Source organism: Hibiscus syriacus, unplaced genomic scaffold, assembly GCF_006381635.1.
Source record: "Hibiscus syriacus cultivar Baekdansim isolate YM2019G1 unplaced genomic scaffold, ASM638163v2 tig00014213_pilon, whole genome shotgun sequence".
In the NCBI taxonomy this organism is placed as follows: Eukaryota; Viridiplantae; Streptophyta; class Magnoliopsida; order Malvales; family Malvaceae; genus Hibiscus; species Hibiscus syriacus.
In genome coordinates, this window is record NW_024062320.1 from 1,179,179 (window position 1) to 1,197,331 (window position 18,153).

Here is an 18,153-nt window from a genome sequence, read left to right on the forward strand (position 1 = left end):
GGTAGTGGGCGGGTAATGGGTTTGACACCTTACCCGCCCCGCATCCGCCCACCCCACATCCGCCCACCCAGCTAAATATCCATTACATTTTAGACATTATGAATTTAGGTGTAATTTTAGAGACTAATTTATAAATCATAATATTATATAAGCTATAACTTGTTATTTAACCAAATATTAGGGATAAGTTAAGTTTATGCATATTTTTTTTCCTTTCAAACCTCTCATTTTTATTACTGCGCCGATCTTCAAAGTCAGTATGGGTTCTACGTATTTCTCAATTTCATATGTAACTATCAAGTTTCTGTCGATCTTCAAATGATGTTGGATTTTGTGGTGTTTTTGGTATAAAGGATTCATTGTCTTAGGATATCGGAAGGGATTGCATAATAAAATACTCGTTTTTTAGTTAAAATGTCGAAATCTTATATCAATCTGCATGCATTGATACTGGTTGGAACAGTTCAAAACTTATCGAAACTGTGGAAACGTACTGAAATTCGGATTGGAATGGAGCTTAGACTACTTGATATCGGTTTAGGACAAAATGAGTAAGTACTAGTTTTATTTATGTGTTTGTTGCTTATGCATAACTTAAGTTTGTTGTCAAGCGGGTCTAGCCGGGTACATCTCTAGTTGGATAGTGGGTGTTGGGATAGATTTGAGAATGTACCCGCGTGGGAGGGCGTGGATTTGAAAATTTTTACCATCATGGGTGGTGGGCGGGTGGTGGATTGAAAAATATTAGATGGGTATGGGGATAGGGGAGGGGGTATCCGCACCCGACCCGCCCATTTGCCATCCCTAATGACAAATGTCAAAGACATGTTTATATAAGAACGAGCATGAGCCAAGTGACGGCGACAACGCACATGAAAGGGAGTTGTCTTCAATTATTCAATAAGTGTGTATTTAAAAAGCTATATTTAAACACTTGAAAAATCTAATATCTAAATAATATGCAAGGAATCACATGGCCAAAATTTTTTATTTTAAGTTGTAAAAGACATGTCTTGAGCTTTAATCAGATTAATATCAATATCACAGTTAAAGGAAGCTTTAGATATTCGAATCCAATGTCAATTGTTTCCTTATGAAATACTTGAGATGAGTATTCAAAACTTTCTTTAACTATCGTACTAATATGATTCAAAAAAAAAATTTATGATCTCCCTTTTAACCTCAAAATTAGCTCGCCATGAGATAATTCGAATATCGCATTGTTTAGATATTATTATTTTTATGTGTTTAAGCATGATCTTTTAAATATGCACTCATAGAGTAGCTGAAGACAATACATATAAATGTGCTCTGTCACTATCATCGTCACTCGATTAATACTCGTACAAACATGTGACTCGCGTGTTATATTTTATAACAAAAATCAAAATATTTTATCCATTTCTTTCATTTTATCCATAATCTTTTTTTCGAAAATGCTTTCTGCAAGAAACACATTCTGCCTCCGTGACAACAGTACGAGTATAGATTGGATTAAAATGAAATTAAGGGAAAAGTTCAAAAAAAAAAATACACATTCTTCTAGAAAAGAATAAACGCGTGCAATGTAGGTCGAATACACCTACTTGCACGAGCAGAAAAATCGAGCAACGATAACACGTGTATTAGTCTTATCTTCAATAATTCAATACATGTGAATGTCTAAAGATTATATTTAAACACGCACATCCAAACAATATGGATTTGAGAAATTCATAACCAAACATGTTGATTTTGAACGGTCAAAGACAAGTACTAACTTGATCATACATCAAGCTTAGTCAAAACTTAAAATTTTAGGATAGATATCAAAAGAAAAATCAAGTTAACAAACCAATTTAGCCCTTATTTAGATCCATTTGATATTCTAAATAAACATTCAGAATTCAAAATTGAAAAAAAAAATTCCCAACATAAATATTAGGGATACAATCAGATTGGTAGAATAATCTGTTTGTTCAGTTACATAAAACGAACTAGTTCAATTAAATTTCATAAAACCTAGTAATAATGCAATTACAAATGATTCATTCTCTTCCATTATTCCCTCCAAAATCCGATTTTCAGTGATTGATTAAAGCAGAGCATTACCTGAAATTTTACTTTTAAGATGAAACGGCCTCGATGGCACTGCCTAGTGGCCAAGCAGCTTCCACAAAGGAGTTGTGGTATTGCACTTTCTTTACCAATGTAATATCTTGGTAGGGATCAAGGCCTGTCCAAGAAAAGATTATGTCGAACAATGAAAATCTTAAGGATCTGTAATTCTGCAACTAAGAAATTGCGTAACGAAAAACGATGAACTATGGGTCTTACCAAATCCATCAATGAGCAGGGTGTACTGATAAACTAGATCCATGCAAAGGTACGCCAAGTTACCCTCACCTACATCTGGGAAGGTCGCTTTAGCGTCTGCGTACTTGGTTCCACAAGCACGTGTAGCGGCTTCTGCAAAAGAATGAGGCTTCACTTTTGCAACTGGATCAGAAGCTTTAATAAAACCGGCCTGTATTCATGAACAATTCAATTAGAATGGCAAACCACTTTCATCCGTAGTTTATTTCAGGCAATATGATTCTTGATCAACGATACCTCAGCAGCCCTGTCAAAGAAAAACGAAGCAATGAACAGATTTTTCTGTCCATCTCCCCCTCCACCATTCCATATACCACTAAATGTGCACTTCATATGTGTACATGTATCATTTATTTTAAGAGCCTTGAGGGTCACCCTCCTGCATTCTTCCATGCTTGTGCCTGATGAAGGAGCTGATGCTTTATATTCATTCCCTCCATACGCATAATTACCTTGTAAAGATAAAAAGGTCGTATATGTTAATTACTTAAATCGCACAAATTCTCGGTCATCCACAAAACAAAGGATGCTACAACTACAAACTACAAAACTACATTCACAGCATTTGAAAATTCAAGAATAGAGAGAGAATGCTACAGCCAATTGCCAAAGATTACATTTTCAGTGATCAAAGCATTGCAAGAACTTTTAGAAACTAAATACTTTTAATTTGCTGTTGAATAAATCTAACATACCATCAAAACCCTCCAAGATGCAAGAGTTGCCAGAATCATCAGATGCCTTCAAAATTTCTGCTCGAGCTGCCAATAGGCCATAGCGCAAATAACTGTATGCAAAAGGCCCAAAGTATATTAACTAAAAACACATAATTATGTAGAATGGTCGCATTAAAACACAGAGTTATAGAAATGACTAGATAAAAATGTCTGATAAAATTTACTGCTGTTGCAATCAGTCATAAATCTCTATTGTCCCTTTTAAATCATTAATAGAATCATAAAACCAATTTATCAAAATGAACGAGAGAAACCTGTGCACGTATAGGTAATATTTTGATCCCTTCAGATACATTTCATTTACATAATTGTCCTCTCCAGCTGGTACACTTGGAGCCTTTGAAGCAGCATCCTGGGAGATGGCATAAGCCATTTGCACAGATCCACCACCAAGATCAATGATGCCAACTGTGTCTTTGTATGTCCCTCCCAACTTCCCTAATAGGTAATTTATTGTCACCTGAAATGGAAGATGGCAATTAAGAAACTCCTAATTAGGTCACTGCCTAAACCAGTAGGATAGACCCAGATCTTTGACCTTATGTTGGTCAGTATAAATGCAGCAAAGTTTAGCTTCATTGCAAAATGTAAATACTTGCTTCTATGGGAAAAAACGCAAAATATATCCATCCATATACATTATCCAAGCTTTAAGCATATCGCCATTCATTACCACAAAGAAGACTCGAGGATCTTCCCCTTTGAATTAACCATAATCATGAAATCATCTAGAGTAAGACTGATTGTGCAGACCAGCTATATCATGAAAAAGTGGTTTCAAGGAAAAGAATCATAGGAACAATAAGAAACTTGAAGGCAGTCTAACACAAAACAAAGGGAGCCAGATCAAGCATGCAATAAAATGCATTCTAGAGAGCAGGCTTGATATGCTTTCCCTACAATCAATCTTGAGAAGGAAAATAACTTTAGGTCCATAATAGAGGCAAAATATAAGATGTGAATGAAATCAGCAAAACATACCCACTCATAAGAACCTTCTTGAGAGCCATCCAGAATTTTGACACCATTTGCCACGGACTTCAGAGTACTTCTATCTTTCAGAAGTTCCCTAACCTATACAAGTATTTAAAACAACATTAGCATGATGAAATGGAAACAAAATGTGAACATAACCAAGATGCATTCAAATGTAGAGTTACTGCTTGCAAAATTAGGTCAGCTGCATCGCCTTCTAATGCCCTCAGACCTGCAGTTGCCTAAGAAAAAAATTTGAAGTTCCAGATTTAAGCAAATTATAAAACTTATAATTCAAAATAAGCATAAACAAAGCAACTAAGTATACCAACCCCAACTCTGACAGGAGTTTTTGATCGCAACTCTACAGGCACAACACTTTCTGCCTTGTCAAGAAGAGAAAGTAATGAATTTGCTGCAGCCTGTGGATCTTTCGCATAATAGCTCAAACCAGGTTTGAGCTATTACAAAACAAATCACGTAAAATCAATTAATACATGGAGACAACCGAAAAATAAATCATGAAAAGTTTTTCCTAAAGCATACATTTTCTTCTGAAAAGCTAAAAAAGAAGACATGCAACAAAATTTATCATTTTAAAGGTACATTCTCATTGAAAGTCCAGATTTTAAAGGTACATGATTAAAGCAAAGAAAAATTACATTGCATCAGCACTTGAATCATCATTTCAAGGCTTTATATCCCTCTCAATATCCCAAATTTTAATCTTTCGGTTCTAAAATTAAACATAAAACAAGAAAAGTATAAAATCAACTCCTACTCCACAAATTCAAGAAGGAAAAAAAATCTTAAAATATTAAGATAATGCCACCACAACAACCGAAAAGAAAAGAAAGAGAAACGAAAAATCATAATAATAAATTTCCATTACAGCAATCCATATTCTAAAAGAATTAGTTTTCGTTTCTTAAAAAAGTTAACAAGAATTATTAAAGGCCATAAGTGTTGTTAAAATGAAAGAATGGTATTTCCAAAAAAAAAAGGATCTAATTCTAATGAAATCCATTAATAAAATACAACTACTAAACTAGCACTCAATTATCGTTTGGTGAACCTGCATTACAAGCAAATATATTTTTCTGCTCCAAAAAAATATCATAAAATTGTAAGATGAGAATTTACCTGTTCAAAAAGCTCTAACTCAGAGCCAATAGGAACAAGATCCAAATTATGATCAAAACAATAAACATGAACCCTACTCCCTGAACTTCCCGCATCAAAAATCACCGCATAATTCCTATTCCGTCTGGAACTCGCCCCAATTTTCCTGCTATTCAGCTCGATCTCCTCCAGCACGGTCACATCCCCCGTAGATTTCCCGGGCAAAACGTACAACACGAACATTACGAGCAAGATAGGGATGGAGATCACCAACAAAACGCCTCGATATCTGTGGATCTTATCGGAGACGAAGTCGTGTTTGGCCATCGGACGCTTCATCTTTTCAACGTGATCGGCGGTGGCGCTTCTGGTCGGGGATGTTGGGGCTCCGTTCTTAAAGGACTCCTGCAAATCCGGAGAGGATGGTGTTCTGTATCGGATCTTTCCGTTCCCGGAGGAAGGCGGTAATGACTCCAGATCTTCCAGCTTTCTAGATTTGAGAAATTTCAAATTATAGGATTTGGAGCCTCAATTTAAAAAATAAAGAATTAATCTATGAAATTAATAATTGATTTTGAAGGGATTGAGAGAGGAAGAGAAATGTATATTCATATTGGGAAATGAGAAAGAGAAGAAAAGGGAATGAGGAAATGTAGTGATACTGATTTTGGAAGGAAAGGGAAGGCGATGGTTTAGGGAGGGAGAAATTAAATGTAAAGGTGGAGGATTATTTGTTTCTTAAGCTTCATCTAATCAAGAATTTCATCCTCTATTTCACCAAAAATAATTAGTTAATTTACAATTTCATCCTTCATTGAGGTGTTTTTTTTTAAAAGAGAGAGTTTTGTATGGATTTATTAACTCGAAACAATATAAAACCAGACAGAAACATGTGCTTTATTAAAAGTTTAGGGATCAATATAGAATGAGAGCCATAGTTTGGGGATGAATTTGGTATGTTCAAAAGTTTAGGGACTAATTTTGAATGAAAGCATAGTTTAAGGATGAAATTAGAATGTTGAAAACTTTAGAGGCCAATTTGAAATGAATATCATAGTTTAAGTACATATGATGCAATTAACTCTCCTTCAATTTATCGAATTAATAAACTGTACGTAATTACACTAAATTGTTATTATTATGATTTTTTAAATATGTAAAGTATAAAAATTATTAATGTGTGTTGGGTGCATTTTTTTATGTTTTTCTAATAATATTAGTAAAAGAATCATTTTTAATTTATTTTTAATAAGATGTATCATATATCATTTAACTTTAGATAATGTATCGTTTATACTACTAAAGTTTTAATCACTTCGATTCTAAATTTAAATTTCGATTTTGATTCCAATTGTAATATTGGGTCATTCAAATCATAATGATATGATAACATGGACAAAACTATATCATTTTGATGTGGATATTGAGGGTTAAAATGATGTCGTTTTTGTCACACCTCAATTTAAGGGTCAAATTATAAGTTTATGAAACTTATAGTTAATTTTAGAATGTGCAAAAAATTTAGGGACCCAATACTGAATTTACCTATTTTTGTTAAATGTTGAAAAATAAAACCTTCCCCCGAGTAATCTGGTTTTTCTCCAGAAGCTTACCCCGATTTCCTTCCTCGTCAAACCCCTTTTATCGCCCCGATTCTCTATCGTTCGGCTACCGTTCGTCACTCCGACACCACCAATAGACTCACCATCGAACAGTGAACAAAACTCGACCTCTATCCCATCGTAAATCGACGTCGTTTACTGTAACATCCTAAAATACGGGTTAGTGACTAAATTGTAAAACTTCAAAATTTGGTGATTAAAGTAGAATAATTAGATAATTCAATGATTTATCTGGAAGGATTGTTAGTAATTATTAAAAGAATTAAAGGGCAAAATGGTCATTTAACCATTAAATGATTAAATTGTATTATGTTGAGGATATATACGGAGGAAAGGGATAAGAAGAATATCTCTTCTTCTCCTCTTTGTTCTTCCATACGAGAGAAAGCCACAGCAAAGGTGAGTTTTCTATTTTCTTGGTTATTTGTTGTTTTAAAAGTTGGGTTATGATCACTAGATGATAATTAAGCTTAAGGAAAACTTAATTTGTTCTAAAACAAAAAGATGAAGAAGTTATAAGAGATTTAAGAAAATGAGTTTTTATATGAAATCATGGAAAAGAGTTGATAAGTTGAATTTGAAGTTAAATTTGACTTGTCATCATGCTAATTAAGGAATATGAAGTGTTAGAATGGTAATTAGAACATATTGAAATTTGAGTATGATTCTTGAATTACATATGAAGGATAGGATTTTGAAGTTATAGATGATTTTCATGGATATAAGTTGTTTTAAGTAATGGTAGTTGAGTTTAATGACATGATAGGGGTTTAAAATAGAAGAATTAAGTGAAGAATTGATGATTTTCGGGGTTAAAATACAATTTCTGGATAGAGGGAACCGATACCCTATGAAGGGAATCGATTCCCCCTCTTGGACAAAAATTCCAGTATGTGCAGGGGGAACAGATTCCCCCCTGGGGGAGTATCGATTCCCCGGGAACAGATTCCCCCTAAATGAAAAATGGAATTTGATTCATTAAACCGGTTTAAGTTATTAACATCAAGTTTAAAGTTTAGGCTTCTGATAGTTGTTTTGAAATGATATATTTATGTAGATATTGAGCCTAAACAAGTTCCGGAATAATCAAAAGATTATAATCGAATCAAAGCAAAGCTAAGGTGAGTGCAATTTTAATTGTACTTATATTATTGAACGAACATTGGCTTGCGATGAGCCAATGATGGAGTTATTATGGTAAGAAGTGACTCCTAAAGTGTTATTTGATATGTGATTCTTATATGTACATGAATACATGATATGCATAAACATAAGAGCATGAAACATAAGATATATGATATGATATACATGATTATATGCATATGTGATATATGCTATGAGATATGACCAATGTGAAATGAAATAAGCTATGTGAATATATGAAATGACATATGAATATGCAATATGTGATATGATATGATATGAAATATATGGTTACACATTCATGTGGTATGTGACAGAAGAGAAAGAACAAGTGATGAGAAATATATTCATAATAAATGCCCATAGTATATGATACGAGAGTTATAGGTATAGTTGGCATGCCAAGAGTCGAGGGTATTGTAGTCCTTCGGGACGTAGTCCTTCGGGACGTAGTGGTCCTTCGGGACGTAGTGGTCCTACGGGACATATATAGCAGTCCTTTGGGACGAATACTGAACAAATGTTCAGTGCCCCATGAGGGAATTTATACGAGCTGTGGTGACAGTATTGGTGCACAACCTCAATGAACTCACATACCTCTATTCTCAATAATATACATGGGCAACAACAACAACAATTGAAATATAAATTAAAGTGAAAGTGATGCACAAAGGTAAGTTTCATGTGTGCATGACTTGATTATTTATGTCATAGGAAATATATCCATGCATATTGAAATATCATGATCAAATGGTAAGAATGCATTTTCATGAATCTACTGTTACATGTTTATTTATTGCCTCACTAAGTCTATGACTTAGCGTGTAAGTGATTTACACGTAGGTACCAAGAAACGTGAAGAGCAAGAATAGAAGTGGCAAGGACAGTATTATTACTAGAAGATCATATCAGAAGTAATCGACAAAGTATGTATTTTGTTGTGTATAGAGTGTTGGCATGTAATAAGTCGTTAATTATGAGTACTCTGATCAAGTTTGTATTTTGCGGTCTCTTTTATGTAAATTAAAGTATTTTGTTTTAAACAAGTTTTAAATTTCCCGGGGTTTTTCTTTAAGTGTCAAGGTTTGAAAAGTCAATGTGACACCTCAGACTCGTATTCGGGTCGGGTACGGGTTGGGGTGTTACATTTAATGGCATCAGATCCAGGTTTAGTCGATTCTCGGTATAAACTGGAGTCTTGAGTGTTTTATAAGGTATACATGCCAACAAAATAGTGAAAACTTCTGATCTGATGGAATAGTAAGTATATTGTTGTGCTAATAGAACTATATGGTTGTATTTTTATAGATGTCCGGACAAGGTAGTTCAAGAAATGAAGTGGTAGATGATATACCCGCTGAAAGTAGTAATTCACCTTCCTTGGCCAGGCAGAGTGAAGAACAGACACCCTCTGGAGTGCATGTGAATGATCAAGATGTATTCTTTAGAACTTTAGACACATTATTGATGCATTTTTAACCTCCTGTTACTTCAACTCCAAAAATGAATGTTGCGAAAGAGTTGAAGGGATTAGGAGCTCCAGAGTTTAGAAGGGAAGCCGATGAAGGTCCTGTTACTGCGGACCTTTGGCTTAATGACGTGAAGGTCATGCTTACGGGACTTCATTATTCCGATGTTGAGAAGCTAGATGGAGTAATTTCCTTGTTGAGAGGACAAGCAAGGATCTGGTGGACCAATGTTACATTAAGGATGACTAACGCCCAAGTAACTTGGTCATTGTTTTTAGAAGAATTCAAACATAAGTACATCGGAGATCAATTTGTTCGTCAAATGAAGCAAGAGTTCATGAATCTGAAGCAATGGAATCACACTGTATATGAGTACGAGTGTGAATTCAACAAGTGATGAGAAATATATTCATAATAAATGCCCATAGTATATGATACGAGAGCTATAGGTATAGTTGGCATGCCAAGAGTCGAGGGTATTGTAGTCCTTCGGGACGTAGTGGTCCTACGGGACATATATAGCAGTCATTCGGGACAAATACTGAACAAATGTTCGGTGCCCCATGAGGGAATTTATACGAGCTATGGTGACAACATTGGTGCACAACCTCAATGTACTCACATACCTCTATTCTCAATAATATACATGGGCAACAACAACAACAATTGAAATATAAATTAAAGTCAAAGTGATGCAAAAAGGTAAGTTTCATGTGTGCATGACTTGATTATATATGTCATAGGAAATATATCCATGCATATTGAAATATCATGATCAAATGGTAAGAATGCATTTTCATGAATCTACTGTTACATGTTTATTTATTGCCTCACTAAGTCTATGACTTAGCGTGTAAATGATTTACACGTAGGTACCAAGAAACGTGAAGAGCAAGAATAGGAGTGGCAAGGACAGTATTATTACTAGAAGATCAGATCAGAAGTAATCGACAAAGTATGTATTTTGTTGTGTATAGAGTGTTGGCATGTAATAAGTCGTTAATTATGAGTACTCTGATCAAGTTTGTATTTTGTGGTATCTTTTATGTAAATTAAAGTATTTTGTTTTAAACAAGTTTTAAATTCCCAGGGGTTTTTCTTTAAGTGTCAAGGTTTGAAAAGTCAATGTGACACCTCAGACTCGTATTCGGGTCGGGTACGGGTTGGGGTGTTACATTTACCGTAAAACTCAACCGTAAACTTCATCGGTTTTAACTCGATCGTCGTTTGTTCTTCGTCGATTCCGGTCGATCCGTCCACCCGTTCATCACACCGCCTACACCATCGGACTCACCGTCACCGTATGCTCAAAACCTGACCAAAATCGTTGCATCGTTGTTTTTTCAACATCGTCACTCGCCAACCACTGTTAGAGAAGTTGGTATGTTTTAAAATTTTGCAATCTGTTATTTTTCGTTGAAAAATAACATTTGCACAAGAATCCCGAGGTACCGATCTAGCAATCTGGAAAATTTCACTTCGAACCGACGATCAAAGTCGCCGCACGCGCCACCCCCTGCGCGTGGCCTTCGTCTAGCAGCTTGGGGACCGATCTAAACTGAGCTGAATGAGCCAACTGATCGAGCCGTGTGAACCGAGTCGACCGAGTTGTCTGACCGAGACGATCGAGCTGACCGAGCCGAGTTGATTAGTGTTAATCGTTAACCGTCGTTGACTTTTTTTGGGTACACCTATTTTGATGTTTTTGACGTCCTGAGCCCGTTTTTTAGGTCCATTTCGCCAAATTCGAACCCGATAAGTTATTTTTCACTGATTAACTACCCGATTCGATCCATTATTCGCAATTAAGCTCCGATTATGATGAAATTTATGTTGTTATATATTTGAGTAATTATTGGAAGTTGATTACAAGTTCGAGAGTGATCGAATGGAGATTAATTGGTCGATCGATATGGCACAAAAACTATGGTAATACATTACTACCTTTTTATGCTTCATGGAACATGTTGGTATTGGTAAATGCATGAATGAAAATGTTTGGTATCATATGGGTAGTTAAATAATTCCTACACTCGATCTGAATTCTGTAAAAAGTCGGTAATTGAATAAAATTTTGATGGCTTGTACAAGAAATTAGAAGTTTGATATGGAATAATTTTGAGTTCAGAGATTATTCGGAAAAACAATTAACCCTAGGATCTTTAAATTCTATTTATCCTTGTTCAGAGTTCTAATACCGAAATTACTTGGTTAAGAAAATACAAAAATGCCCTTGAGAGATAAAAATAGTCCGAGTTGACCCTGAATGCAAAAGTAACCTGAGAATTCATACCTAACCCGATAAATTACTAATTTAATTGTTAAGATTCTACTTCGGTATAGAAAATTTATGATAATCTGTCCGTAATATTTGAGAAGGCAATTGACATGAAAATCTCTGAGTTATGAGTAAATACCTGAAGAATAATTTATCGAGGGTGGTCTTTTGTCAAAATCGTTCGAAAGGACTGAAATAGATTATAAGTTTGAATTAAATAATAAGACCGGATAGAATGAAAGGATTGAAATATTATGGATCTATAAAATGACCAAAATACCCTTAGAATACAAATGACCCAAGAATATCACCAAGCCTAGGAATGATTGAATACCCTAGAAGAGCAATGAATTGACCAATCAACAAGTATTAGTTATGTGAGTTGTTCAGATCGAGTTATTCGATAATCCGATCGATCGACATAGATGGTAAATGTTCTGAATCTTCGTTCTCCCTTATCAGCTCAAATCACTCTGGTCATATCTGAAAACACAAGTAACTTAGATGCAAAGGATTTCTGAATACACTTCTGATTACTTAGTTCCTCTGAAAAACGTCTGAATCCTATATGATCCTGATAAATCACATTATGAGTAACTGATGATTCCATCAACTAATGAACTCTTCTGATAGTATTCTAACTTCCGATATTCTATCGGTATATTGAAGATCCATATTTCTCAGTATGATAAGATTATCCAAAAACTCTAAACCATATCTAAAACCTCTAGTAAGTTCCCTGATCACATAAATGTTTTCTCTGATTTCTATTTTGATCTATGATATCTCTGTTTACTTAATGAAAATGTTTTATTTGGGATACTTTGGGAGCTGGTATGAAGACTCTAACAGGTTCAATTTTAGGCACTGAACTTTACAGATGTATCAATTTTGTCATTGAACTTTTACATTGATCACTTTGGACATTCAACTTTTTGGCCACTTTGATAGTGAATCATCGACCTTCACAACAAAATTGATATTAAAATGTTGCTTTCATTCCTCTTTCTTCACCTAGAATTGGGTTTTCATTTTAAATTTGAGTAAACTCTAACGCAATGAATAATTGCCCCATTACCTCTCGTATGAGGTAGATGTTTGGCATGTCATACATGCTTAGTCTTTGCTTTATATTTTTGTTGCCTCACCTTGCGGGTTAAGTTTCAAAAAGAAATGATTTTTTTTGGTACACGAAAATTCAAAAAGTCTAGATTAATATTAATTCCATTCGTAATGTTTATAACATTTTACGATTTATGAGTTTTAAAAAATATGATTATTTTAATGAAATCAAATTTTATTTTTATTTACTTTATAGATTTTAATATAAAAATATTTTATATTTTAAATAGTAAAAATAAAAACATTATACTATCATTATTAAGGGTAAAGTACATAGATGATCCTCGACTACAGGTTGATGTTTTGTTGAGTCATTGATGATTAAAAGTTATAAAATGGTTCATTGACTATAGGATGTTGTTTTGTTGAGTCTCTCAACTATTAAAAGTTACAAAATGGTTACATGACTATTCATGTGTTCCAAACTCATCATTTTCGTTAAAAAATTAACAGTCGACTAAATTAGACATTAACATATTGGCTAAGAGATGATAAAATAATATTTTAATAATGCTCATTGATAGTCCGACATCACAGTTGCTTTCAAGAGCTAGCTCGACTATATAATCTTTCAAGCATGGCTCGTCAGTATAATGTAAACAAATAGTTGATCCATAAAAAATACTTCTCAAGCAGTTCTAGGATCAGATTTATTATACCCAATCAACAAGTTAATTTCCAACTCAGAAGAACACCAATTTTTTTAATAAAAAAGAACGGGTTTAGAACACATGAATAGTTAGATGACCATTTTGTAACTTCAATAGTCAAAAGATTTAACAAAACAATGTCCTATAATCAAGGGACCATTTCGTAACTTTTAATAGTCGAAAGACTCAATAAAGTAGAGTCTTAAAACTATATATAAGATGTAACAAACTATAGAACAAATTTGTCAAAATAAAATCCAAAAAGTCCAAACTAAATTTAACATGAAAAATTGAAAACCGAATCAAATTAAATTAGCAAAATAATTTTAAAAAATTCTAAAAAATGGAATCAAACTGTGATCGTCTTTTTTCTTGGAACTGATTGAACATCCATTTGACTTATAGTGATATGAGCTGTACAGTTTCTAATACAAAAGATTGTAACTGAACTGTGTTGAATTACTTGCGAAACAATCTATCGTAGCTTCCTAATCGGCAGTGCATTTCCGAAGAGTTTCTCAACTTCACTCGCTTCCATTTTCAGCTCGTTCAACAGCTCCATCTCTTCTTCACTTAACCCTTTTAAGAAGTTTTCTTCATCTCGATGCAGCTCTTTAAAACCTTCAAACAACCTCTGGAACAACGTCCGTTCCGTATTCCCGACCTTCTCCACCTCCTCTTCTATCAATTCGACTTCTCTAATCAGTGTCTGCTCTCCTTCCTCTACTTTCTTTTCGAGTCTTTCAATGAGGGGAGGCTCTGGGCCACAAGTATTATCGGTTTTGAAGAATTTGTTTAAGTTTCTGCCAACGTTTTGAGCTGCCCTTTCGAGTTCAGGTACAATGGTTTCCGGCAAAACGGCACTTCTCGTGTATACAACGGCACCACCATATCCATCCCATGCATTAATTGTTTCTTCCCCGATAATATACGAATACATAATAATCCGGTTTCTTTTCTATTTTGGATGATATAATGTACCTGCATACCATAATCAGAGGTTTCAAAACTCGAACAATTTGCCTTATAGTAGCATCAGATTATAAATTTTAAGCACACATATGTGAACTGCTTCCCTCAAATGTGATTGAATACTTAATGTTCAGCAAATATATGGAAACGGATGTTACCAGTCATCTTGATAATGAAGGTACTCATTCTCATGATTGTAAAGAATCCCGGGGTTCAGTTGATCGAGTGAAAAAACCACCATCCGGTGTTCGTATTCTCCAAGAAATATTGCCTACAATTTGCCACCTTCTGTATGGAATTCATGTAGTTGGCAGTCAGAAGTGTCAAAGGTAGGATTTAAACCACTACTGATGAACCATTTCCCAGTAAAATCTGCAATGTGGAAGTTTTCAACTAGAACAGCCGGCTCCGGGACAGGGAATTAGCCTAGATCGGATTTATGGGGCACACACTTCTTGCGTAAGACGGCACACTCGTTAAATTCGTCTACAACGCTGTTCTCACAGAGGTCACCACATTTGATCTGCAGAAGTGCTGATATAAATAAGTCTATGAAAAGCATAATATGTATCTCTCAGGCATAAACTCCCCTATCAATAGACATAAATCATCTGCAAGAACCATTCAGAACTAACCTGGCATTCGGTCTCGTCCAGTCTATATCATTACAGGTCTGGAGGCAACCAACATTTGCGGCACACGAAGGGTTGGCGATGCACTTAGCAAGCTCTACCCTGACAAGAACAATATTTTGCATCGAGTTAGATGACAATGGAAACTTTACCTCCATGGACTTGGAACGCAATCTAAAGTTAAAAACTTAAAACAAGTGCACGTTTTTAGAGCATCAACAGCTGCAGCTGATGGAATCACCAAGTATGCACATGCAAGCAATCCAACCATTTTCGCAATCTGTGACTGGCTCCTTTGTTCTATGAAACTGGATACGGTAGACATCGAAAATGAAAATGCCTCTTCTTCCTTAAAGAAGAATAAATGTAAACAGAAAGATACAAACACCAACTTAGGAAGGAATGTTGTTATTTAGTAAGAAACGCATCTAGAAGCCAATACTACCTTAGGTGTTCTTCCATTGCTGCTACATGAAGAGAAGTTCCTCTCTGTTCTTCTTGAAAGCTGATTTGAACATCTCGAGTTCTTGACATCGACGCAGCACTCATATTAGACTTCATTAAACGAGAGTACCTAGAGTTTCTGCAACTAGATTGAATTTTCAGTAGCACTATGCCGAACTATAAGCCTCCAGCGAACCCCTTCGTTACGAGTAAATCCCGATGTTCTACGTGGAAATTTAACACTTTTACGGTTTTACCATGGGAAAAGCATATTAGACGAGCAGCTTGTGCCATATCTCAGCTTCTCGTCTAATATGCCGAAGCACTTGCATCATTGTATCTGTGAAATTATTTTTTCTGGCTGTATATCAAATATTAATTCAAAATTTATACTATATATAAAATGTCTTTCTTATATTGATGCAGCTAAGTCCTACAAACCCAATTAACATCCAATATATATATATATTAGTGCACTCTACTAAGAATTTAAAATGGTCTGATTATTGCCACTTATGAAAATCACATTCACAATGAATCAGTCCATAAATCCATGTCTAACATCAAGTCATCCCAATCCCATTTGCTGCATCCTTCATCAGCCCTACTCAATACATTAACTTCATCAAACTGACCAAACCGATGATCTTCCGTCGTCAAATCGCCGATAAATAATCCGCCAGCAGGCTCCTGCACTCTTATATCCCTTTCTTCTTTCACGAGCTGATCATGGCCTTGTTGATCGACTCCGAAGAAGTTGAAAGGCATCGACATGCTACTTTCTTTGATCGCCGGCAGGCTGTTCGGAGCAACATGATAATCTTGGGTTCTTTGTTTGGTCGATCCCGTCATCGAAATGCTACGAGCCGGATGCGGTGTTATCGTTTCGACGTTCATGGCGCTTTGATTACATTCCTCTTCGGTTTCTCGAGCACAGAGCTTCTTGCTCAGGTGACAATTCCAAAAATTCTTAACGTCATTTGCTGTTCTTCCAGGGAGTCTCCCAGCAATCAGTGACCACCTGAGATCAGTAACATATAAGTCGACAACGAATTATTCAACTTGTAAATTAATCAGTTTATCAAATATTAATTACTCTTTCATAAGCTTTTCGAATCGAAATAATTAATATACTAAAAGATCTTACTTGTTCCCCAAGAGCTTGTGGAGCTTAATGATGAGCTGAACTTCATCTTCTGCAAAACTTCCTCTTTTGATGTTTGGGCGTAAGTAATTTAGCCATCTCAGTCGACAGCTCTTACGACACCTGTTTAGACCTAAACAACACCAAATTAAAGGACATGGACAAAGGTATTTGCATAGATCTACATGTATTTGCATGCATGTAAAAACACTTGATTTGGGGTCAGAAAGTGACAGTACTCTTAAAGTTAACTGACAAACAAAAAAACACTGATCAATAACCCTGAAACATGCATGTGGCAATCTGCAACTATTGCAGAATTTTGCAGAGACGAACCCTAATTTATAAGATGAAAAAGACCCTAATTTATAAACATAAATTTCAGATTTGTGATTGTTACCAGCCAAAAGAGGTACACGATGCCACTTCCCTTCACCATACCGCTCTATACATTTCTTGAGCAACTGATCTTCTTCTTCAGTCCAAGCAACGCCTCCCATTCTTTTTTTTTTCTCAACCTGTTGATCATACAATCATTGCTTCCACTTATATCCTCATAATCGTATTTAAAGTATTATATATTTTTAATATTTATTTTATGAGAACTTTTATGTTTGTTTTACAATCATACTATAAGATATTATATTCAGTAACGTATCTACGTGTATCTAAAGATGGATACGTGTCTACTTAAAATTCAAATTTTATATAGTTAGTTGTCTATTTTATTAATGATACATACTTTAAAATTTTAATTGTATCCACCCCATTTAAAAATTTTATGTTATTAACCTATATATATTTACCATGAAAATATTTCTAAATCTACATCGATTATAATTACCGGATTTAGACAATATTCAATTATTACCGGCCAAAAAATATTTGGAAAAGGGTCCCTTCCCCTTTCTAACGTTGTCCTATTGTTTCTTTATGTTTAGGATGAAACATCATGATTATATGTTTGGGCTCTAAATTCATAAATTATTATTATCATTTTCAGTTTTTCTTTGTTTCTTGACACTAAAAAGTTGGGTAAATTATAAATTTGATAATTTGATTTTATTTTCTCTCCTATTTAATTCATTGTACTTTAAATTTTTTCAATTTACTTACTGAACTTAATACATTGGATTTTCTTGGTCACTCAGTTGTTTTCTCACTAACGACGTTATAAATGAGTTGTTATATAGATACAAAACGACGTCGTTTTGATAAAATTTTTGTTCTTTTAAAACCGCATTGTTCTAATGCCATTAACTATTTAACGATAGAATAATAAAAAAACTTAATGTATCTTTTATCTAATAATCGACTATGTGTTTTCTTTATTTTTCTTTTATCTTTTAGTATTGTATCTTTACTTTTTAAATTTTAATAACTCTATTATTATGACATGCTTTTTTATGCCTTTATGACACGTTTTCTTCTATTTTTTTACATGTTTTCAGTTTTCTTTATTGATCGTTTAGAACTTTTTAATGTTTA

The 18,153-nt window shown here is 34.5% G+C and overlaps 2 protein-coding genes and 1 pseudogene across 2 annotated transcripts; all 3 read right to left on the reverse strand.

Annotated features, from left to right (window-relative positions):
* Nucleotides 1-1,967: 1,967 nt before the first annotated feature.
* On the reverse strand, nucleotides 1,968-5,861 carry LOC120206991 (apyrase 2-like). The gene is made up of 9 exons (XM_039206535.1): nucleotides 5,211-5,861; nucleotides 4,400-4,528; nucleotides 4,253-4,309; nucleotides 4,074-4,166; nucleotides 3,347-3,552; nucleotides 3,051-3,142; nucleotides 2,593-2,807; nucleotides 2,317-2,506; nucleotides 1,968-2,215 (listed from the first exon to the last, which is right to left on the reverse strand). The coding sequence occupies exons 1-9, from the start codon at nucleotides 5,526-5,528 to the stop codon at nucleotides 2,106-2,108; spliced, it is 1,410 nt and encodes a 469-aa protein (XP_039062466.1). The 5' UTR covers nucleotides 5,529-5,861; the 3' UTR covers nucleotides 1,968-2,105.
* An 8,038-nt stretch (nucleotides 5,862-13,899) lies between these two features.
* LOC120206994 lies at nucleotides 13,900-15,815 on the reverse strand (annotated as a pseudogene).
* Nucleotides 15,816-16,003: 188 nt separating this feature from the next.
* LOC120206993 (transcription factor MYB114-like) lies at nucleotides 16,004-17,213 on the reverse strand. Its single transcript, XM_039206537.1, has 3 exons — nucleotides 17,066-17,213; nucleotides 16,669-16,798; nucleotides 16,004-16,542 (listed from the first exon to the last, which is right to left on the reverse strand). The coding sequence occupies exons 1-3, from the start codon at nucleotides 17,163-17,165 to the stop codon at nucleotides 16,050-16,052; spliced, it is 723 nt and encodes a 240-aa protein (XP_039062468.1). The 5' UTR covers nucleotides 17,166-17,213; the 3' UTR covers nucleotides 16,004-16,049.
* Between the last annotated feature and the right edge of the window lie 940 nt (nucleotides 17,214-18,153).